Genomic DNA, 23,300 nt, shown 5'->3' on the forward strand with positions numbered 1-23,300 from the left:
ATCAATCCACTGCAATCACGAGCACTGTTCCAATTTGGCGACCAAAACTGTAATTGTGCAAATGTTGAACAAGTAGCCTAGCATAGCTTCTGCATGAATCCAATGCAATCACAAGCACCGTTCCAATTTAGCAACCAAAACTGGAACTGCGCAAATGCTGAACAGGTTAGATTAGCATATGTTAGCCTAGCATAGCCTCTCCATTACTCCAATGCAATCACAAGCACTGTTCCAATTTAGCGACCAAAACTGGAACTGCCCAAATGCTGAAGAAGTTAGCTGAGCATAGCCTCTCCACCAATCCAATGCAATCACAAGCACTGTTCCAATTTAGCGACCAAAAACTGGAACTGCGCAAATGCTGAAGAAGTTAGCTTAGCCTAGCATAGCCTCTCCACTAATCCAATGCAAATCACAAGCACCGTTCCAATTTAGAGACCAAAACTGGAATTGCGCAAACGCTGAACAGTTAGTTTAGCAGAGGTTAGCATAGCTTCTCCACCAATCCAATGCAATCACGAGCACTGTTCCAATTTAGTAACAAAAACTGCAAATGCTCCAGAGGTTAGCTTAGCCTAGCATAGCCTTTCCACTAATCCACAAGCACCAATTTAGCAACCAAAACTGATCCGATCTCACTTTAACATTGACAAAAATACGCTTCAATGTAATACGATAAAGGACTTGACCTGTTTGACCCCCTCCCTCTACACCCTGCCCCCCCCCTCCCTCACCCGCTGGTGCTCACACTGCGAGATGAAATGTTGGTCAAAATTTATGACAGACATATGTATTTCTACATTCTATATTTCTATCAGGTGATGAGTAATTGTAAAGAAGGGGGTTCGATGAACACATTAACGTTCAACCAAGATCTTGAATCCAGCCTCAAAATTGTGCAAAACTACAAAAAACAAACAAACATTTGCTCTCGCTAGCTAATAGCACCACCCCCCCCCCCCTCGCCAAGAAAAACCACACGATTTATTACCCTCAGCACTCCTTGAGGTCGCCATCTGATGAGCTTTGACGGCCCGCTCACCTCCGAAGCCGATGACCTCCCAACAGGTGAAGCTCCGCCCATCAACTTGACAAGCTATCACAGGGGGGCGGGGCAAAAAAAAAACAACGTTATTCATTCTGAAAAAAAAGTGACTTCAACTGTGATTCTTTGACATTTTTTTGACGTTTTGAACTGTGTTTTATGTTAATTTTTTTGTCAGATTATTTTAAACAATGAGCAATATTGAAATCATCATAATTATATTAAGATTACAATCAAAATTACATCTTTGAAATCACAAAAATCATAATATCAGATTCAAAATGGTGGTGGGTGGGTGGGGTCATGACCTTTTCAAAATAGCTGCCTTTTCTCTAATGACTATCCGATAAGCAGTTTATATATTTATGTATTGAAAAGGTGTCTTTTTTTTTCATTCATGTCTTGATTACCCCCCCACAGGTACGTGACTGCCACCTACTGGCCCGGAGTGTCATGATTGATCGCTGGGGTCAACGTGAGAGTTCACAGCAGGAAATGCTAATGCCAGGTATTTAATTGTCCATTTTGGTTATCGTTCACACCTTTATTAGGATTTACCGGATGTAAGCGCACTTCCGCCGTCTGCTCCTCTTTCATCACTTCATTTCACCCTGCGGCGCGGCGCCACTCTTGGCCTTTTGTCGTCGCGTAAGTCGTCCACGTGCATTTGTTGATTTTTTTTTGTTTTTTGTTTTTTTAGGGAGGGAGGGGGGGGCACTAAAGGTGACTTTTCCAATTGGAACAAAGAAAGCGGGTGAGAGTGGTGACATGGCGAATGTGCGGGCGGCATGTTGTGTTGACTGTAAAGTGAGTCACCCTTGATGCTGATTAGCCGCAGAGCATCAGACGCAGCCGTGACCCCAATTTGCCATGCGTGGGGCATTTTTTTTTTCGGCCCGCGAAAGCAAATCAAACTTGTTAAATTCCATGATGATTGCTAAAATCTGAGCCAAAATTTCATATTTTTGGATGTCAACCACAATAAAAGTCATTATTCTTGACTTCAGATTTGAAAACGAGTTATTCATTAATTTGCTGTGTGCTCCATATGTAATATTTGAAGGGATTTAAATATTCTAATGGCTTGCCAAATTCATAACGGCCCTCGAGAGGAAACCATAACTACAATGTGGCCCGCGGCAAAAAATGACTTTGACACCCTTGTAAGGCGTTTTAGGCGAAAAAAAGACCCTCAGAATCAGAAAATCAGAAAACCTTTATTTGTCCCACAATGGGGAAATTTGCAGTATATGTATAGTAAGGCATTTTCAGGTGAAAAAAAGACCATGTTAAGTAGGGTGTTTTTAGGCGAAAAAATAGACCATGTATTGTAAGGCAATTTTCGGCTGAAAAAAAATGACCATGTATTGTCACATTTCTGTTTGTGAGCAACAGCTGGAGCAGTTGCGCGGTACAACATGCAAATCATCATAAAACGACCCGACCTTCCACTGGACCCCGCAGGTAGGTGCTTGGCATGCCCCCGTCGCCTTCTTGTTCCTGTTCTTTGGCGATGCATGCAGGGGATGCCATAACATTCTCATTTCTGTTCCCCGGCGATGAGGGCCTTTGGATGACTCTTGGGATTCTAGGATCGGTCCCTTGAGGGGCAGCTACTGTCACATGTGCATGAGCACTTTGACATGGTCTGCTCGACCATGTCACATTTGTGAGTTCTCATCTTGTTTTTCAGTCACGGTTTTTATTTGTTTGGACTGATTTTGTTCTCATTACTTTATTTTGAAAAAAAGCGACCATGTATTTATTGTATGCCATCTCTAGCCCCCCCCCAAAAAAACGACTAAACGATGCTTTCTCAGCAGAAGAAAGCAAAAATCAACGCTGGATCAGGGAGGCCATTGAGATCCGGAATCGAAGACCATCAACGGGGATGAGGGACATGACATGCTAGTCGGTAAGTCATGCCCTCATAGAAACAACAGCTGATGGAGGCGCGTCACGACAACATCAATGACACTCTGACGAAGGCGGAAGTACACGGTGAAACATGGAAGGTAAGTCAAGTAAGAAACATGTTGAGTAAGGCGTTTTTAGGCGAAAAAAAGTCCATGTATAGTAAGGCGATTTTAGGACAAAAATAGACCATGTATAGTAAGGCGATTTTAGGCGTAAAAAAGACCACTTATAGTAAGGCGTTTTTAAGCGTAAAAAAGACCATGTATAGTAAGGCGTTTTTAGGCGTAAAAAAGTCCATGTATAGTAAGGCGTTTTAGGCAATAAAAAGACCATGAAGAGTAAGGCGTTTTTAGGCGTAAAAAGACTACATATAGTAAGGCGTTTTTAGGCGTAAAAAAGTCCATGTATAGTCAGGCGTTTTTAGGCGTAAAAACGACCATGTATAGTAAGGCGTTTTTAGGCAAAAAAAGACCACTTATAGGAAGGCGTTTTAGGCGTAAAAAAGACCATGTATAGTAAGGCGTTTTTAGGCGTAAAAAAGTCCATGTATAGTAAGGCGTTTTAGGCAATAAAAAGACCATGAAGAGTAAGGCGTTTTTAGGCGTAAAAAAGACCATGTATAGTAAGGCGTTTTTAGGACAAAAATAGACCATGTATGGTAAGGCGTTTTAGGCAATAAAAAGACCATGAAGAGTAAGGCGTTTTTAGGCGTAAAAACGACCATGTATAGTAAGGCGTTTTTAGGCAAAAAAAGACCACTTATAGGAAGGCGTTTTAGGCGTAAAAAAGACCACTTATAGTAAGGCGTTTTTAGGCGTGAAAAAGACCACTTATAGTAAGGCGTTTTTAAGCGTAAAAAAGACCATGTATAGTAAGGCGTTTTTAGGCGTAAAAAAGTCCATGTATAGTAAGGCGTTTTAGGCAATAAAAAGACCATGAAGAGTAAGGCGTTTTTAGGCGTAAAAAAGACCATGTATAGTAAGGCGTTTTTAGGACAAAAATAGACCATGTATGGTAAGGCGTTTTAGGCAATAAAAAGACCATGAAGAGTAAGGCGTTTTTAGGCGTAAAAACGACCATGTATAGTAAGGCGTTTTTAGGCAAAAAAAGACCACTTATAGGAAGGCGTTTTAGGCGTAAAAAAGACCACTTATAGTAAGGCGTTTTTAGGCGTGAAAAAGACCACTTATAGTAAGGCGTTTTTAGGCATAAAAAAGACCACTTATAGTAAGGCGTTTTAGGCGTAAAAAAGTCCATGTATAGTAAGGCGATTTTAGGACAAAAATAGACCATGTATAGTAAGGCGATTTTAGGCGTAAAAAAGACCACTTATAGTAAGGCGTTTTTAAGCGTAAAAAAGACCATGTATAGTAAGGCGTTTTAGGCGAAAAAAGTCCATGAAGAGTAAGGCGTTTTTAGACGTAAAAAGACCACTTATAGTAAGGCGTTTTTAGGCGTGAAAAAGACCACTTATAGTAAGGCGTTTTTAGGCAAAAAAGACCACTTATAGTAAGGTGTTTTTAGGCGTGAAAAAGACCGCTTATAGTAAGGCGTTTTTAGGCATAAAAAAGACCACTTATAGTAAGGCGTTTTTAGGCATAAAAAAGACCACTTATAGTAAGGCGTTTTAGGCGTAAAAAAGACCACTTATAGTAAGGCGTTTTTCGGCGTAAAAAAGACCATGTATGGTAAGGCGTTTTAGGCAATAAAAAGACCATGAAGAGTAAGGCGTTTTTAGGCGTAAAAACGACCATGTATAGTAAGGCGTTTTTAGGCAAAAAAAGACCACTTATAGGAAGGCGTTTTAGGCGTAAAAAAGACCACTTATAGTAAGGCGTTTTTAGGCATAAAAAAGACCACTTATAGTAAGGCGTTTTAGGCGTAAAAAAGTCCATGTGTAGTAAGGCGATTTTAGGACAAAAATAGACCATGTATAGTAAGGCGATTTTAGGCGTAAAAAAGACCACTTATAGTAAGGCGTTTTTAGGCGTGAAAAAGACCACTTATAGTAAGGCGTTTTTAGGCGTAAAAAAGACCACTTATAGTAAGGCGTTTTTCGGCGTAAAAAAGACCATGTATGGTAAGGCGTTTTAGGCAATAAAAAGACTACTTATAGTAAGGCGTTTTTAGGCGTAAAAAGACTACTTATAGTAAGGCGTTTTTAGGCGTAAAAAAGGACCACTCATAGTAAGGCGTTTTTAGGCGTAAAAAAGACCACTTATAGTAAGGCGTTTTTAGGCGTAAAAAAGACCACTTATAGTAAGGCGTTTTTAGGCGAAAAAAGACCACTTATAGTAAGGCGTTTTTAAGCGTAAAAAAGACCACTTATAGTAAGGCGTTTTAGGCGTAAAAAAGACCACTAAGTAAGGCGTTTTTTAGGCGTAAAAAAGACCACTTATAGTAAGGCTTAAAACACCTTACTGTAAGTGGTCTTTTTTACGCCTAAAAACGCCTTACCATACATGGTCTATTTTTGTCCTAAAAACGCTTTACTATAAGTGGTCTTTTTTACGCCTAAAACGCCTTACTATAAGTGGTCTTTTTTGCACCTAAACGCCTTACTTAGTGGTCTTTTTTGCCTAAAAACGCCTTACTATAAGTGGTCTTTTTTACGCCTAAAAACGCCTTACTATAAGTGGTCTTTTTTTGCCTAAAAAAGCCTTACTATAAGTGGTCTTTTTTATGCCTAAAACGCCTTACTATAAGTGGTCTTTTTTACACCTAAAAACGCCTTACTATAAGTGGTCTTTTTTACGCTTAAAGGCGATGTAGGGCGTAAAAAAGACCATGTGTAGTAAGTCCCCAAGTTGGATTCGAACCAGCACCGCCTGCACCCAAAGCCAATGAGTGTACCACTGGACCACAAGTAACAGTTAGAAACAATGCACTGCTGAGCGACTACATAGTCTTAAGGCGTTTTTAAGCCCCAAAAAAAACACAATGTATAGTAAGGCGGTTTTAAGCGTAAAACCGCCTTACTAGTGCAGTGTTTCTAACTGTGACTGGTGGTCCAGTGGTACACTCATTGGCTTTGGGTGCAGGCGGTGCTGGTTCGAATCCAACTTGGGGACTTACTACACATGGTCTTTTTTACGCCCAACATCGCCTTTAAGCGGAAAAAAGACCACTAAGTAAGGCGTTTTTAGGCGTAAAAAGACCATGTATAGTAAGGCGTTTTTAGGCGTAAAAAAGACCACTTATAGTAAGGCTTTTTTAGGCGTAAAAAGACCACTTATAGTAAGGCTTTTTTAGGCAAAAAAGACCACTAAGTAAGGCGTTTAGGTGTAAAAAAGACCACTTATAGTAAGGCGATTTTAGGACAAAAATAGACCATGTATGGTAAGGCGTTTTTAGGCGTAAAAGACCACTTATAGTAAAGCGTTTTTAGGACAAAAATAGACCATGTATGGTAAGGCGTTTTTAGGCGTAAAAAAGACCACTTACAGTAAGGTGTTTTAAGCCTTACTATAAGTGGTCTTTTTTACGCCTAAAAACGCCTTACTATAAGTGGTCTTTTTTACACCTAAAAACGCCTTACTATAAGTGGTCTTTTTTTACACCTAAAAAACGCCTTACTATAAGTGGTCTTTTACGCCTAAAAACGCCTTACCATACATGGTCTATTTTTGTCCTAAAAACGCTTTACTATAAGTGGTCTTTTTTTGGGCTAAAAACGCCTTACTATAAGTGGTCTTTTTTACGCCTAAAACGCCTTACTATAAGTGGTCTTTTTTTTGCCTAAAAAAGCCTTACTATAAGTGGTCTTTTTTACGCCTAAAAACGCCTTACTATAAGTGGTCTTTTTTACGCCTAAAAACGCCTTACTATAAGTGGTCTTTTTTTGCCTAAAAAAGCCTTACTATAACTGGTCTTTTTTACGCCTAAAACGCCTTACTATAAGTGGTCTTTTTTTGCCTAAAAACGCCTTACTATAAGTGGTCTTTTTTTACGCCTAAAACGCCTTACTATAAGTGGTCTTTTTTCCACCTAAAAAACGCCTTACTATAAGTGGTCTTTTTTTACACCTAAAAAACGCCTTACTATAAGTGGTCTTTTTTACACCTAAAAACGCCTTACTATAAGTGGTCTTTTTTTTGCCTAAAAAGCCTTACTATAAGTGGTCTTTTTTACGCCTAAAAACGCCTTACTATAAGTGGTCTTTTTTACGCCTAAAAACGCCTTACTATAAGTGGTCTTTTTTTGCCTAAAAAAGCCTTACTATAAGTGGTCTTTTTTTGCCTAAAAAGCCTTACTATAAGTGGTCTTTTTTACGCCTAAAAACGCCTTACTATAAGTGGTCTTTTTTACGCCTAAAAACGCCTTACTATAAGTGGTCTTTTTTTGCCTAAAAAAGCCTTACTATAAGTGGTCTTTTTTACACCTAAAAAACGCCTTACTATAAGTGGTCTTTTTTTGCCTAAAAAACCCTTACTATAAGTGGTCTTTTTTGGTCTAAAAACGCCTTACTATAAGTGGTCTTTTTTACGCCTAAAAACGCCTTACTATAAGTGGTCTTTTTTACGCCTAAAAACGCCTTACTATAAGTGGTCTTTTTTACACCTAAAAAACGCCTTACTATAAGTGGTCTTTTTTTGCCTAAAAAACGCCTTACTATAAGTGGTCTTTTTTTGCCTAAAAACGCCTTACTATAAGTGGTCTTTTTTACATCTAAAAACGCCTTACTATAAGTGGTCTTTTTTACGCTTAAAAACGCCTTACTATAAGTGGTCTTTTTTTGGGCTAAAAACGCCTTACTATAAGTGGTCTTTTTTACGCCTAAAAACGCCTTACTATAAGTGGTCTTTTTTACACCTAAAAAACGCCTTACTATAAGTGGTCTTTTTTTGCCTAAAAACGCCTTACTATAAGTGGTCTTTTTTACGCCTAAAAACGCCTTACTATAAGTGGTCTTTTTTTGGGCTAAAAACGCCTTACTATAAGTGGTCTTTTTTACGCCTAAAAACGCCTTACTATAAGTGGTCTTTTTTTGCCTAAAAACGCCTTACTATAAGTGGTCTTTTTTACGCCTAAAACGCCTTACTATAAGTGGTCTTTTTTTGCCTAAAAACGCCTTACTATACATGGTCGTTTTTACGCCTTACTATAAGTGGTCTTTTTTACGCCTAAAACGCCTTACTATAAGTGGTCTTTTTTTTGCCTAAAAAAGCCTTACTATAAGTGGTCTTTTTTACGCCTAAAAACGCCTTACTATAAGTGGTCTTTTTTACGCCTAAAAACGCCTTACTATAAGTGGTCTTTTTTTGCCTAAAAACGCCTTACTATAAGTGGTCTTTTTTACACCTAAAAACGCCTTACTATAAGTGGTCTTTTTTACGCCTAAAAACGCCTTACTATAAGTGGTCTTTTTTACGCCTAAAAACGCCTTACTATAAGTGGTCTTTTTTACACCTAAAAACGCCTTACTATAAGTGGTCTTTTTTACGGCTAAAAACGCCTTACTATAAGTGGTCTTTTTTTGGGCTAAAAACGCCTTACTATAAGTGGTCTTTTTTACGCCTTACTATAAGTGGTCTTTTTTTGCCTAAAAAAGCCTTACTATAAGTGGTCTTTTTTACACCTAAAAAACGCCTTACTATATAAGTGGTCTTTTTTTGCCTAAAAAACCCTTACTATAAGTGGTCTTTTTTTGCCTAAAAACGCCTTACTATAAGTGGTCTTTTTTACATCTAAAAACGCCTTACTATAAGTGGTCTTTTTTACGCTTAAAAACACCTTACTATAAGTGGTCTTTTTTTACGCTTAAAAACACCTTACTATAAGTGGTCTTTTACGCTTAAAAACGCCTTACTATAAGTGGTCTTTTTTTGCCTAAAAACGCCTTACTATAAGTGGTCTTTTTTACGCCTAAAAACGCCTTACTATAAGTGGTCTTTTTTTGGGCTAAAAACGCCTTACTATAAGTGGTCTTTTTTACGCCTAAAAACGCCTTACTATAAGTGGTCTTTTTTACACCTAAAAAATGCCTTACTATAAGTGGTCTTTTTTTGCCTAAAAACGCCTTACTATAAGTGGTCTTTTTTTACACCTAAAAAACGCCTTACTATAAGTGGTCTTTTTTTGCCTAAAAACGCCTTACTATAAGTGGTCTTTTTTTCACCTAAAAAACGCCTTACTATAAGTGGTCTTTTTTTACACCTAAAAAATGCCTTACTATAAGTGGTCTTTTTTTGCCTAAAAACGCCTTACTATAAGTGGTCTTTTTTACGCCTAAAACGCCTTACTATAAGTGGTCTTTTTTACACCTAAAAAATGCCTTACTATAAGTGGTCTTTTTTGCCAAAAAACGCCTTACTATAAGTGGTCTTTTTTACGCCTAAAAACGCCTTACTATAAGTGGTCTTTTTTACACCTAAAAAATGCCTTACTATAAGTGGTCTTTTTTTGCCTAAAAACGCCTTACTATAAGTGGTCTTTTTTTCACCTAAAAAACGCCTTACTATAAGTGGTCTTTTTTTACACCTAAAAAACGCCTTACTATAAGTGGTCTTTTTTTGCCTAAAAACGCCTTACTATAAGTGGTCTTTTTTTCACCTAAAAAACGCCTTACTATAAGTGGTCTTTTTTTACACCTAAAAAACGCCTTACTATAAGTGGTCTTTTTTACACCTAAAAACGCCTTACTATAAGTGGTCTTTTTTACGCCTAAAACGCCTTACTATAAGTGGTCTTTTTTACACCTAAAAAATGCCTTACTATAAGTGGTCTTTTTTTTGCCTAAAAACGCCTTACTATAAGTGGTCTTTTTTACACCTAAAAACGCCTTACTATAAGTGGTCTTTTTTACACCTAAAAAACGCCTTACTATAAGTGGTCTTTTTTTACACCTAAAAAACGCCTTACTATGGTCTTTTTTTGCCTAAAAACGCCTTACTATAAGTGGTCTTTTTTACACCTAAAAAATGCCTTACTATAAGTGGTCTTTTTTTGCCTAAAAACGCCTTACTATAAGTGGTCTTTTTTTGCCTAAAAACGCCTTACTATAAGTGGTCTTTTTTTCACCTAAAAAACGCCTTACTATAAGTGGTCTTTTTTTACACCTAAAAAACGCCTTACTATAAGTGGTCTTTTTTTGCCTAAAAACGCCTTACTATAAGTGGTCTTTTTTTCACCTAAAAAACGCCTTACTATAAGTGGTCTTTTTTACACCTAAAAACGCCTTACTATAAGTGGTCTTTTTTACACCTAAAAAATGCCTTACTATAAGTGGTCTTTTTTTGCCTAAAAACGCCTTACTATAAGTGGTCTTTTTTACGCCTAAAACGCCTTACTATAAGTGGTCTTTTTTACACCTAAAAAATGCCTTACTATAAGTGGTCTTTTTTTGCCTAAAAACGCCTTACTATAAGTGGTCTTTTTTAAAAACGCCTTACTATAAGTGGTCTTTTTTACACCTAAAAAACGCCTTACTATAAGTGGTCTTTTTTACGCCTAAAAACGCCTTACTATAAGTGGTCTTTTTTACACCTAAAAACGCCTTACTATAAGTGGTCTTTTTTACACCTAAAAACGCCTTACTATAAGTGGTCTTTTTTTGCCTAAAAAAGCCTTACTATAAGTGGTCTTTTTTACGCCTAAAAACGCCTTACTATAAGTGGTCTTTTTTACGCCTAAAAACGCCTTACTATAAGTGGTCTTTTTTACGCCTAAAAACGCCTTACTATAAGTGGTCTTTTTTACACCTAAAAACGCCTTACTATAAGTGGTCTTTTTTACGCCTAAAAACGCCTTACTATAAGTGGTCTTTTTTACACCTAAAAACGCCTTACTATAAGTGGTCTTTTTTACGCCTAAAAACGCCTTACTATAAGTGGTCTTTTTTACACCTAAAAAACGCCTTACTATAAGTGGTCTTTTTTTAAAAACGCCTTACTATAAGTGGTCTTTTTTTTGCCTAAAAACGCCTTACTATAAGTGGTCTTTTTTACACCTAAAAACGCCTTACTATAAGTGGTCTTTTTTACGCCTAAAAACGCCTTACTATAAGTGGTCTTTTTTACGCCTAAAAACGCCTTACTATAAGTGGTCTTTTTTACACCTAAAAAATGCCTTACTATAAGTGGTCTTTTTTTGCCTAAAAACGCCTTACTATAAGTGGTCTTTTTTACGCCTAAAAACGCCTTACTATAAGTGGTCTTTTTTACACCTAAAAAATGCCTTACTATAAGTGGTCTTTTTTTGCCTAAAAACGCCTTACTATAAGTGGTCTTTTTTACACCTAAAAAATGCCTTACTATAAGTGGTCTTTTTTTGCCTAAAAACGCCTTACTATAAGTGGTCTTTTTTACGCCTAAAACGCCTTACTATAAGTGGTCTTTTTTACACCTAAAAAATGCCTTACTATAAGTGGTCTTTTTTTGCCTAAAAACGCCTTACTATAAGTGGTCTTTTTTCCACCTAAAAAACGCCTTACTATAAGTGGTCTTTTTTACACCTAAAAACGCCTTACTATAAGTGGTCTTTTTTACACCTAAAACGCCTTACTATAAGTGGTCTTTTTTACACCTAAAAAACGCCTTACTATAAGTGGTCTTTTTTACACCTAAAAACGCCTAACTATAAGTGGTCTTTTTTACGCCTAAAACGCCTTACTATAAGTGGTCTTTTTTACACCTAAAAATGCCTTACTATAAGTGGTCTTTTTTTGCCTAAAAACGCCTTACTATAAGTGGTCTTTTTTTCACCTAAAAAACGCCTTACTATAAGTGGTCTTTTTTACACCTAAAAAACGCCTTACTATAAGTGGTCTTTTTTACGCCTAAAAAACGCCTTACTATAAGTGGTCTTTTTTACACCTAAAAACGCCTTACTATAAGTGGTCTTTTTTACACCTAAAAACGCCTTACTATAAGTGGTCTTTTTTTACGCCTAAAAACGCCTTACTATAAGTGGTCTTTTTTACACCTAAAAACGCCTTACTATAAGTGGTCTTTTTTACACCTAAAAACGCCTTACTATAAGTGGTCTTTTTTACACCTAAAAACGCCTTACTATAAGTGGTCTTTTTTTGCCTAAAAAAGCCTTACTATAAGTGGTCTTTTTTACACCTAAAAACGCCTTACTATAAGTGGTCTTTTTTACACCTAAAAACGCCTTACTATAAGTGGTCTTTTTTACACCTAAAAACGCCTTACTATAAGTGGTCTTTTTTACACCTAAAAAACGCCTTACTATAAGTGGTCTTTTTTCCACCTAAAAAACGCCTAACTATAAGTGGTCTTTTTTTGCCGAAAAACGCCTTACTATAAGTGGTCTTTTTTACACCTAAAAACGCCTTACTATAAGTGGTCTTTTTTACACCTAAAAACGCCTTACTATAAGTGGTCTTTTTTACACCTAAAAACGCCTTACTATAAGTGGTCTTTTTTACGCCTAAAAACGCCTTACTATAAGTGGTCTTTTTTACACCTAAAAACGCCTTACTATAAGTGGTCTTTTTTACACCTAAAAAACGCCTTACTATAAGTGGTCTTTTTTCCACCTAAAAAACGCCTTACTATAAGTGGTCTTTTTTACGCCCAAAAACGCCTTACTATAAGTGGTCTTTTTTACGCCTAAAAACGCCTTACTATAAGTGGTCTTTTTTACACCTAAAAACGCCTTACTATAAGTGGTCTTTTTTACACCTAAAAACGCCTTACTATAAGTGGTCTTTTTTCCACCTAAAAAACGCCTTACTATAAGTGGTCTTTTTTACACCTAAAAACGCCTTACTATAAGTGGTCTTTTTTACGCCTAAAACGCCTTACTATAAGTGGTCTTTTTTACGCCCAAAAACGCCTTACTATAAGTGGTCTTTTTTACGCCTAAAAACGCCTTACTATAAGTGGTCTTTTTTTTTACTATAAGTGGTCTTTTTTACACCTAAAAACGCCTTACTATAAGTGGTCTTTTTTACGCCTAAAAACGCCTTACTATAAGTGGTCTTTTTTACGCTTAAAAACGCCTTACTATAAGTGGTCTTTTTTACACCTAAAAACGGCTTACTATAAGTGGTCTTTTTTTTGCCTAAAAACGCCTTACTATAAGTGGTCTTTTTTTGCCTAAAAACGCCTTACTATAAGTGGTCTTTTTTACGCCTAAAACGCCTTACTATAAGTGGTCTTTTTACACCTAAAAACGACTTACTATAAGTGGTCTTTTTTGCCTAAAAACGCCTTACTATAAGTGGTCTTTTTTTGCCTAAAAACGCCTTACTATAAGTGGTCTTTTTTACGCCCACCTACTAAAAACGCCTTACTATAAGTGGTCTTTTTTACACCTAAAAACGCCTTACTATAAGTGGTCACCTAAAAACGCCTTACTATAAGTGGTCTTTTTTTTAGCCTAAAACGCCTTACTATAAGTGGTCTTTTTTACGCCTAAAAAACTATAAAAAAATACCCCTAAAAACGCCTTACTATAAGTGGTCTTTTTTTGCCTAAAAACGCCTTACTATAAGTGGTCTTTTTTACACCTAAAAACGCCTTACTATAAGTGGTCTTTTTTTACGCTTAAAAACACCACCTAAAAAACGCCTTACTATAAGTGGTCTTTTTTTGCCTAAAAACGCCTTACTATAAGTGGTCTTTTTTTACACCTAAAAAACGCCTTACTATAAGTGGTCTTTTTTTTGCCTAAAAACGCCTTACTATAAGTGGTCTTTTTTACGCCTAAAACGCCTTACTATAAGTGGTCTTTTTTACACCTAAAAATGCCTTACTATAAGTGGTCTTTTTTTGCCTAAAAACGCCTTACTATAAGTGGTCTTTTTTTCACCTAAAAAACGCCTTACTATAAGTGGTCTTTTTTACACCTAAAAACGCCTAACTATAAGTGGTCTTTTTTACGCCTAAAAAAACGCCTTACTATAAGTGGTCTTTTTTACACCTAAAAACGCCTTACTATAAGTGGTCTTTTTTTGCCTAAAAACGCCTTACTATAAGTGGTCTTTTTTACACCTAAAAAATGCCTTACTATAAGTGGTCTTTTTTTACACCTAAAAACGCCTTACTATAAGTGGTCTTTTTTACACCTAAAAACGCCTTACTATAAGTGGTCTTTTTTACACCTAAAAACGCCTTACTATAAGTGGTCTTTTTTACGCCTAAAAACGCCTTACTATAAGTGGTCTTTTTTACACCTAAAAACGCCTTACTATAAGTGGTCTTTTTTTTGCCTAAAAACGCCTTACTATAAGTGGTCTTTTTTACGCCTAAAAACGCCTTACTATAAGTGGTCTTTTTTCCACCTAAAAAACGCCTTACTATAAGTGGTCTTTTTTACACCTAAAAAACGCCTTACTATAAGTGGTCTTTTTTACACCTAAAAAACGCCTTACTATAAGTGGTCTTTTTTTGCCTAAAAAAGCCTTACTATAAGTGGTCTTTTTTACGCCTAAAAACGCCTTACTATAAGTGGTCTTTTTTACACCTAAAAACGCCTTACTATAAGTGGTCTTTTTTACACCTAAAAACGCCTTACTATAAGTGGTCTTTTTTACGCCTAAAACGCCTTACTATAAGTGGTCTTTTTTACACCTAAAAACGCCTTACTATAAGTGGTCTTTTTTACACCTAAAAAACGCCTTACTATAAGTGGTCTTTTTTCCACCTAAAAAACGCCTAACTATAAGTGGTCTTTTTTTGCCGAAAAACGCCTTACTATAAGTGGTCTTTTTTACACCTAAAAACGCCTTACTATAAGTGGTCTTTTTTACACCTAAAAACGCCTTACTATAAGTGGTCTTTTTTACGCCTAAAAACGCCTTACTATAAGTGGTCTTTTTTACACCTAAAAACGCCTTACTATAGTGGTCTTTTTTACACCTAAAAAAGCCTTACTATAAGTGGTCTTTTTTACACCTAAAAACGCCTTACTATAAGTGGTCTTTTTTACACCTAAAAAACGCCTTACTATAAGTGGTCTTTTTTCCACCTAAAAAACGCCTTACTATAAGTGGTCTTTTTTACGCCCAAAAACGCCTTACTATAAGTGGTCTTTTTTACGCCTAAAAACGCCTTACTATAAGTGGTCTTTTTTACGCCTAAAAACGCCTTACTATAAGTGGTCTTTTTTACACCTAAAAACGCCTTACTATAAGTGGTCTTTTTTACACCTAAAAACGCCTTACTATAAGTGGTCTTTTTTACACCTAAAAACGCCTTACTATAAGTGGTCTTTTTTACGCCTAAAAACGCCTTACTATAAGTGGTCTTTTTTACGCTTAAAAACGCCTTACTATAAGTGGTCTTTTTTACGCCTAAAAACGCCTTACTATAAGTGGTCTTTTTTTGCCTAAAAACGCCTTACTATAAGTGGTCTTTTTTACACCTAAAAACGCCTTACTATAAGTGGTCTTTTTTACGCCTAAAAACGCCTTACTATAAGTGGTCTTTTTTACGCCTAAAAACGCCTTACTATAAGTGGTCTTTTTTACACCTAAAAACGCCTTACTATAAGTGGTCTTTTTTTGCCTAAAAACGCCTTACTATAAGTGGTCTTTTTTACGCCTAAAAAACGCCTTACTATAAGTGGTCTTTTTTACGCCTAAAAACGCCTTACTATAAGTGGTCTTTTTTACACCTAAAAACGGCTTACTATAAGTGGTCTTTTTTTGCCTAAAAAGCCTTACTATAAGTGGTCTTTTTTACGCCTAAAACGCCTTACTATAAGTGGTCTTTTTTACGCCTAAAAACGCCTTACTATAAGTGGTCTTTTTTTGCCTAAAACGCCTTACTATAAGTGGTCTTTTTTACGCCTAAAAACGCCTTACTATAAGTGGTCTTTTTTCACCTAAAAAAGCCTTACTATAAGTGGTCTTTTTTACGCCTAAAACGCCTTACTATAAGTGGTCTTTTTTACGCCTAAAAACGCCTTACTATAAGTGGTCTTTTTTTGCCTAAAAAAAGCCTTACTATAAGTGGTCTTTTTTTGCCTAAAAACGCCTTACTATAAGTGGTCTTTTTTTGCCTAAAAAAGCCTTACTATAAGTGGTCTTTTTTTGCCTAAAAACGCCTTACTATAAGTGGTCTTTTTTACGCCTAAAACGCCTTACTATAAGTGGTCTTTTTTGCCTAAAAAAGCCTTACTATAAGTGGTCTTTTTTACCCCTAACTATAAGTGGTCTTTTTTACGCCTAAAAACGCCTTACTATAAGTGGTCTTTTTTTGCCTAAAAAAAGCCTTACTATAAGTGGTCTTTTTTACGCCTAAAAACGCCTTACTATAAGTGGTCTTTTTTTGCCTAAAAAAAGCCTTACTATAAGTGGTCTTTTTTTGCCTAAAAAAGCCTTACTATAAGTGGTCTTTTTTACCCCTAACTATAAGTGGTCTTTTTTACGCCTAAAAACGCCTTACTATAAGTGGTCTTTTTTACGCCTAAAAACGCCTTACTATAAGTGGTCTTTTTTACACCTAAAAACGCCTTACTATAAGTGGTCTTTTTTACACCTAAAAACGCCTTACTATAAGTGGTCTTTTTTTTGCCTAAAAAGCCTTACTATAAGTGGTCTTTTTTACGCCTAAAAAGCCTTACTATAAGTGGTCTTTTTTGCCTAAAAAAAGCCTTACTATAAGTGGTCTTTTTTTGCCTAAAAAAGCCTTACTATAAGTGGTCTTTTGTACACCTAAAACGCCTTACTATAAATGGTCTTTTTTTGCCTAAAAAAAGCCTTACTATAAATGGTCTTTTTTTGCCTAAAAAAAGCCTTACTATAAGTGGTCTTTTTTACCCCTAACTATAAGTGGTCTTTTTTTGCCTAAAAAAGCCTTACTATAAGTGGTCTTTTTTACGCCTAAAACGCCTTACTATAAGTGGCCTTTTTTACACCTAAAAACGCCTTACTATAAATGGTCTTTTTTTGCCTAAAAACGCCTTACTATAAGTGGTCTTTTTTACGCCTAAAACGCCTTACTATAAGTGGTCTTTTTTTGCCTAAAAAAGCCTTACTATAAGTGGTCTTTTTTACGCCTAAAAACGCCTTACTATAAGTGGTCTTTTTTTGCCTAAAAAAGCCTTACTATAAGTGGTCTTTTTTACGCCTAAAAACGCCTTACTATAAGTGGTCTTTTTTTGCCAAAAAAAAGCCTTACTATAAGTGGTCTTTTTTACGCCTAAAAACGCCTTACTATAAGTGGTCTTTTTTTGCCTAAAAACGCCTTACTATAAGTGGTCTTTTTTACGCCTAAAACGCCTTACTATAAGTGGTCTTTTTACGCCTAAAAACGCCTTACTATAACTGGTCTTTTTTACACCTAAAACGCCTTACTATAAGTGGTCTTTTTTACACCTAAAAACGCCTTACAATAAGTCGTCTTTTTTTGCCTAAAAAACGACTTACTATAAGTGGTCTTTTTTACGCCTAAAAACGCCTTACTATAAGTGGTCTTTTTTACGCCTAAAAACGCCTTACTATAAGTGGTCTTTTTTACGCCTAAAAACGCCTTACTATAAGTGGTCTTTTTTACACCTAAAAACGCCTTACTATAAGTGGTCTTTTTTTTGCCTAAAAAGCCTTACTATAAGTGGTCTTTTTTACGCCTAAAAAGCCTTACTATAAGCGGTCTTTTTTACGCCTAAAAACGCCTTACTATAAGTGGTCTTTTTTTGCCTAAAAAAAGCCTTACTATAAGTGGTCTTTTTTTGCCTAAAAAAGCCTTACTATAAGTGGTCTTTTTTACACCTAAAACGCCTTACTATAAATGGTCTTTTTTTGCCTAAAAAAAGCCTTACTATAAATGGTCTTTTTTTGCCTAAAAAAAGCCTTACTATAAGTGGTCTTTTTTACGCCTAAAAACGCCTTACTATAAATGGTCTTTTTTACGCCTAAAACGCCTTACTATAAATGGTCTTTTTTTACGCAAAAGACGCCTTACTATACGTGGTCTTTTTTACGCCTAAAACGCCTTACTATAAGTGGTCTTTTTTACGCCTAAAAACGCCTTACTATAAGTGGTCTTTTTTACGCCTAAAAACGCCTTACTATAAGTGGTCTTTTTTTGCCTAAAAAAAGCCTTACTATAAGTGGTCTTTTTTTGCCTAAAACGCCTTACTATAAGTGGTCTTTTTTGCCTAAAAAAGCCTTACTATAAGTGGTCTTTTTTTGCCTAAAAAAGCCTTACTATAAGTGGTCTTTTTTACGCCTAAAAACGCCTTACTATAAGTGGTCTTTTTTTGCCTAAAAAAAGCCTTACTATAAGTGGTCTTTTTTACGCCTAAAAACGCCTTACTATAAGTGGTCTTTTTTTTGCCTAAAAACGCCTTACTATAAGTGGTCTTTTTTACGCCTAAAACGCCTTACTATAAGTGGTCTTTTTTACGCCTAAAACGCCTTACTATAAGTGGTCTTTTTACGCCTAAAAACGCCTTACTATAAGTGGTCTTTTTTACGCCTAAAACGCCTTACTATAAGTGGTCTTTTTTACGCCTAAAACGCCTTACTATAAGTGGTCTTTTTTACGCCTAAAAACGCCTTACTATAAGTGGTCTTTTTTACGCCTAAAAAAAGCCTTACTATAAGTGGTCTTTTTTTTGCCTAAAAACGCCTTACTATAAGTGGTCTTTTTTTGCCTAAAAAAGCCTTACTATAAGTGGTCTTTTTTACGCCTAAAAACGCCTTACTATAAGTGGTCTTTTTTACGCCTAAAACGCCTTACTATAAGTGGTCTTTTTTACACCTAAAACGCCTTACTATAAGTGGTCTTTTTTACGCCTAAAAAACGCCTTACTATAAGTGGTCTTTTTTTGCCTAAAAAAGCCTTACTATAAGTGGTCTTTTTTACGCCTAAAAACGCCTTACTATAAGTGGTCTTTTTTACGCCTAAAAACGCCTTACTATAAGTGGTCTTTTTTTGCCTAAAAACGCCTTACTATAAGTGGTCTTTTTTGCCTAAAAAAAGCCTTACTATAAGTGGTCTTTTTTTGCCTAAAAAAAGCCTTACTATAAGTGGTCTTTTTTTGCCTAAAAAAAGCCTTACTATAAGTGGTCTTTTTTTACGCCTAAAAACGCCTTACTATAAGTGGTCTTTTTTACGCCTAAAAACGCCTTACTATAAGTGGTCTTTTTTTGCCTAAAAACGCCTTACTATAAGTGGTCTTTTTTTGCCTAAAAACGCCTTACTATAAGTGGTCTTTTTTGCCTAAAAAAGCCTTACTATAAGTGGTCTTTTTTTTCCTAAAAAAGCCTTACTATAAGTGGTCTTTTTTACGCCTAAAAACGCCTTACTATAAGTGGTCTTTTTTTGCCTAAAAAAAGCCTTACTATAAGTGGTCTTTTTTTGCCTAAAAAAAGCCTTACTATAAGTGGTCTTTTTTTGCCTAAAAAAAGCCTTACTATAAGTGGTCTTTTTTACGCCTAAAAACGCCTTACTATAAGTGGTCTTTTTTTGCCTAAAAACGCCTTACTATAAGTGGTCTTTTTTTGCCTAAAAAAAGCCTTACTATAAGTGGTCTTTTTTACGCCTAAAAACGCCTTACTATAACTGGTCTTTTTTACGCCTAAAACGCCTTACTATAAGTGGTCTTTTTTACGCCTAAAAACGCCTTACAATAAGTCGTCTTTTTTTGCCTAAAAACGACTTACTATAAGTGGTCTTTTTTACGCCTAAAAACGCCTTACTATAAGTGGTCTTTTTTACACCTAAAAACGCCTTACTATAAGTGGTCTTTTTTACACCTAAAAACGCCTTACTATAAGTGGTCTTTTTTTTGCCTAAAAAGCCTTACTATAAGTGGTCTTTTTTACGCCTAAAAAGCCTTACTATAAGCGGTCTTTTTTACGCCTAAAAACGCCTTACTATAAGTGGTCTTTTTTGCCTAAAAAAAGCCTTACTATAAGTGGTCTTTTTTTGCCTAAAAAAGCCTTACTATAAGTGGTCTTTTTTACACCTAAAACGCCTTACTATAAATGGTCTTTTTTTGCCTAAAAAAAGCCTTACTATAAATGGTCTTTTTTTGCCTAAAAAAAGCCTTACTATAAGTGGTCTTTTTTACGCCTAAAAACGCCTTACTATAAATGGTCTTTTTTACGCCTAAAACGCCTTACTATAAGTGGTCTTTTTTACGCCTAAAAACGCCTTACTATAAATGGTCTTTTTTTACGCAAAAGACGCCTTACTATACGTGGTCTTTTTTACGCCTAAAACGCCTTACTATAAGTGGTCTTTTTTACGCCTAAAAACGCCTTACTATAAGTGGTCTTTTTTACGCCTAAAAACGCCTTACTATAAGTGGTCTTTTTTACCCCTAAAAACGCCTTACTATAAGTGGTCTTTTTTACGCCTAAAAACGCCTTACTATAAGTGGTCTTTTTTACGGCTATCTATAAGTGGTCTATTTTACCCCTAAAAACGCCTTACTATAAGTGGTCTTTTTTACGCCTAAAAACGCCTTACTATAAGTGGTCTTTTTTACGACTAAAAACGCCTTACTATAAGTGGTCTTTTTTACGCCTAAAAACGCCTTACTATTCATGGTCTTTTTTACGCCTAAAAACGCCTTACTATAAGTGGTCTTTTTTACGCCTAACTATAAGTGGTCTTTTTTTACCCCTAACTATAAGTGGTCTTTTTTACCCCTAAAAACGCCTTACTATAAGTGGTCTTTTTACGCTTAAAAACACCTTACTATAAGTGGTCTTTTTTACGCCTAAAAACGCCTTACTATAAGTGGTCTTTTTTACGCCTAAAAACGCCTTACTATAAGTGGTCTTTTTTACGCCTAAAAACGCCTTACTATAAGTGGTCTTTTTTACGCCTAAAAACGCCTTACTATTCATGGTCTTTTTTACGCCTAAAAACGCCTTACTATAAGTGGTCTTTTTTACGCCTAACTATAAGTGGTCTTTTTTACCCCTAAAAACGCCTTACTATAAGTGGTCTTTTTACGCTTAAAAACACCTTACTATAAGTGGTCTTTTTTACCCCTAAAAACGCCTTACTATAAGTGGTCTTTTTTACGCCTAAAAACGCCTTACTATAAGTGGTCTTTTTTACGCCTAAAAACGCCTTACTATAAGTGGTCTTTTTTACGCCTAACTATAAGTGGTCTTTTTTACCCCTAAAAACGCCTTACTATAAGTGGTCTTTTTTACGCTTAAAAACGCCTTACTATAAGTGGTCTTTTTTTGGCCTAAAAACGCCTTACTATAAGTGGTCTTTTTTACGCCTAAAAACGCCTTACTATAAGTGGTCTTTTTTACGCCTAAAAACGCCTTACTATAAGTGGTCTTTTTTACGCCTAAAAACGCCTTACTATAAGTGGTCTTTTTTACGCCTAAAAACGCCTTACTATAAGTGGTCTTTTTTACGCCTAAAAACGCCTTACTATAAGTGGTCTTTTTTACGCCTAAAAACGCCTTACTATAAGTGGTCTTTTTTACGGCGAAAAACGCCTCACTATACATGGTCTTTTTTGGGGTTAAAAACGCCTTACTATACATGATGGTCTTTTTTTTAACTAAAAATGCCTTGCTATATATACGTGGTCGTTTGTTGGTTCTAGAATGCCTTAATAAGTCCTTAGTAAGGCGTTTTGAGCTTTACTCCACATAGTCCAAAAACTATCAAGTCACAATACCTCTCAGGCAGGATGCAAGAAGGATGCTGAGCCTTGAACTGCCAGGCAGGAGACTGAGAGGAAGACCAAAGAGGAGCTTTTTGGATGTTGTCAAAGAGGACATGAAGGTCGCTGATGTGAGAGAAGAGGATGCACAAAACCGGGTGAGATAGACGCCTGAAGGGTAAAACCGAAAGGAAAAAAAAGAAGAACGTTAGCATATCGTAGACATATTCGGCATGCTGTTCTCGCCTTTATTTTAATTTCAAATTGCCTTTTGAGCATCATTGCGGAGACAAAAGCAAGAGATTTTCCCTCCGTTGTCAAGAAACGAGGCGAGCAACAGGAGTCACATTTAAATCAATGACTCATTAAAATCCAAAACATTAAAGGCCGTTTAATGGCGACAAAGCCGATGAATCATTTTAACTAGTGGAATGAACGCGCTCGTAAAAGGGTTACAGTGCACGAGAAGCTCCGGTTTGTCTCTCTCGACGTCCTGACTTTGTGATCCGAGTGGTCGGTGCTCGGTAATTGGAGGCTCGTTTCAAAACGGCGGTACAGGAGTCTAAAACATTTTTTTTAATTATGCTAGCGTGCAAGGGAAGAAGGGAAACAAATTGAGCGGTTCAAGTCATTTGCGCAAATCATATTTTATTATTCAGAGTATTATTTATTATTCGCTCATCATGATTTAATAATATTAATCATCATTATTGTAATTATATCTATCCGGCCATAGAAAAAAATAGATAGGTATAAATGTCCATTTTAAATCACTACTGTTGTGCGTATTGTTTAGTGTTTAATTTAATTTAGTTTAATTTAATTGTATTTTATAGTATTTAATTTTTTTGTATTTTATTGTATTGTATTGTACTTTATAGCATTTTATTTTATTGTATTTTATTTTATTTGGATTGGATTGGATTTGCCTTTATTAGTCTCACAGTGGAGAAATTTACATTTCACAGCAGCAAATTGATGAAAGGAATTTATTCATGTATTTATTTGTTTTAATAAAAACCATACAAAACACACAGTATGCATTGATGTCATTTTTTGGGGGGGGATGAATTCAACACGCGACAATTCACTTTTTCGCGATTTTCAAACATTTATGATTTTGCGGGGTGACTTAGTAAAAACGTGGGTATTTAACACACGTCTCTGGATGGCAAAAATCAATAAATAAAAATGTTATTTCGATGCCATGCGGTCAAGTAAGGTAGGCGTGTGCATTAGCACTTAACAGGAAACGTTAGCATGCACTGTTGACTTTTTTAAAATTTGATTTCACGGCGTAAAAATCAACGTCGCGGGACAGCCGATGCTAAGATAGTCTTAAAGGGTGTCATCATTTCCATATGAAATGTATTGATGCACTTTTTATTTCTGGTTCTGCAGATGAGAGACTTCCACTCATTGTTATATGAGGCGGTGGGGATTTGGGGGGGGGGGGTGTTTTTGGCCTTGGAAAAAGGTACAAACAGTTGCCTTAGAATGCCATAATTAGTCTTAAGGGACACATTCCTTGCAGCTTGAAGAAACAGAACAGCCATTTTGGACGATCAACACGACCCTTTTTTGTTTCCTCGACCAATTACGAGGCATAGGAACATTGGATTGGCAACGTCGGGGTTAAAATTGATCGCACATGCTGCCTTCCTGGAGTGCAAAAATTGGAAAGAGGAACCAAGGTTTCCCCTGAAAATCAATAATGCATTCAAAACGTTTTTGAACTCACCTTTTTTTCTCCATTTCCTTGTGAAGACAAAGAATTTGA

The 23,300-nt window shown here is 36.0% G+C and overlaps 1 protein-coding gene and 1 long non-coding RNA gene across 4 annotated transcripts in view; one reads left to right on the forward strand and one right to left on the reverse strand.

The window, feature by feature from the left end:
* The window catches only part of LOC148881565 (uncharacterized), a 101,057-nt gene that overhangs the window by 1,008 nt on the left and 76,749 nt on the right, over positions 1–23,300 (reverse strand). The window contains exons 11-12 of one of the 2 annotated variants that reach the window (XM_088988726.1): positions 21,536–21,691; positions 992–1,096 (exon numbers count right to left, since the gene is read on the reverse strand). In XM_088988726.1, coding sequence (XP_088844852.1) covers positions 1,084–1,096; positions 21,536–21,691 — 169 coding nt within the window. In that variant the 3' untranslated portion in view covers positions 992–1,083. Of the gene's footprint in view, positions 1–991; positions 1,097–20,209; positions 21,692–23,300 lie in introns of those variants that run through there. The other variant, XM_088988724.1, reaches the window with a different exon arrangement.
* On the forward strand, positions 979–21,663 carry LOC148881566 (uncharacterized). 2 transcript variants are annotated; one of them, XR_016113665.1, is made up of 5 exons: positions 979–1,068; positions 1,466–1,553; positions 2,441–2,714; positions 2,866–2,960; positions 21,543–21,663. It is a non-coding gene; the product is annotated as an uncharacterized LOC148881566 (long non-coding RNA). The 2 variants fall into 2 exon arrangements; XR_016113666.1 differs by having other exon boundaries at positions 2,869–2,960.

Source organism: Hippocampus bargibanti, linkage group LG22, assembly GCF_051943395.1.
Source record: "Hippocampus bargibanti isolate YZ-2025 linkage group LG22, ASM5194339v1, whole genome shotgun sequence".
Classification (NCBI taxonomy): domain Eukaryota; kingdom Metazoa; phylum Chordata; class Actinopteri; order Syngnathiformes; family Syngnathidae; genus Hippocampus; species Hippocampus bargibanti.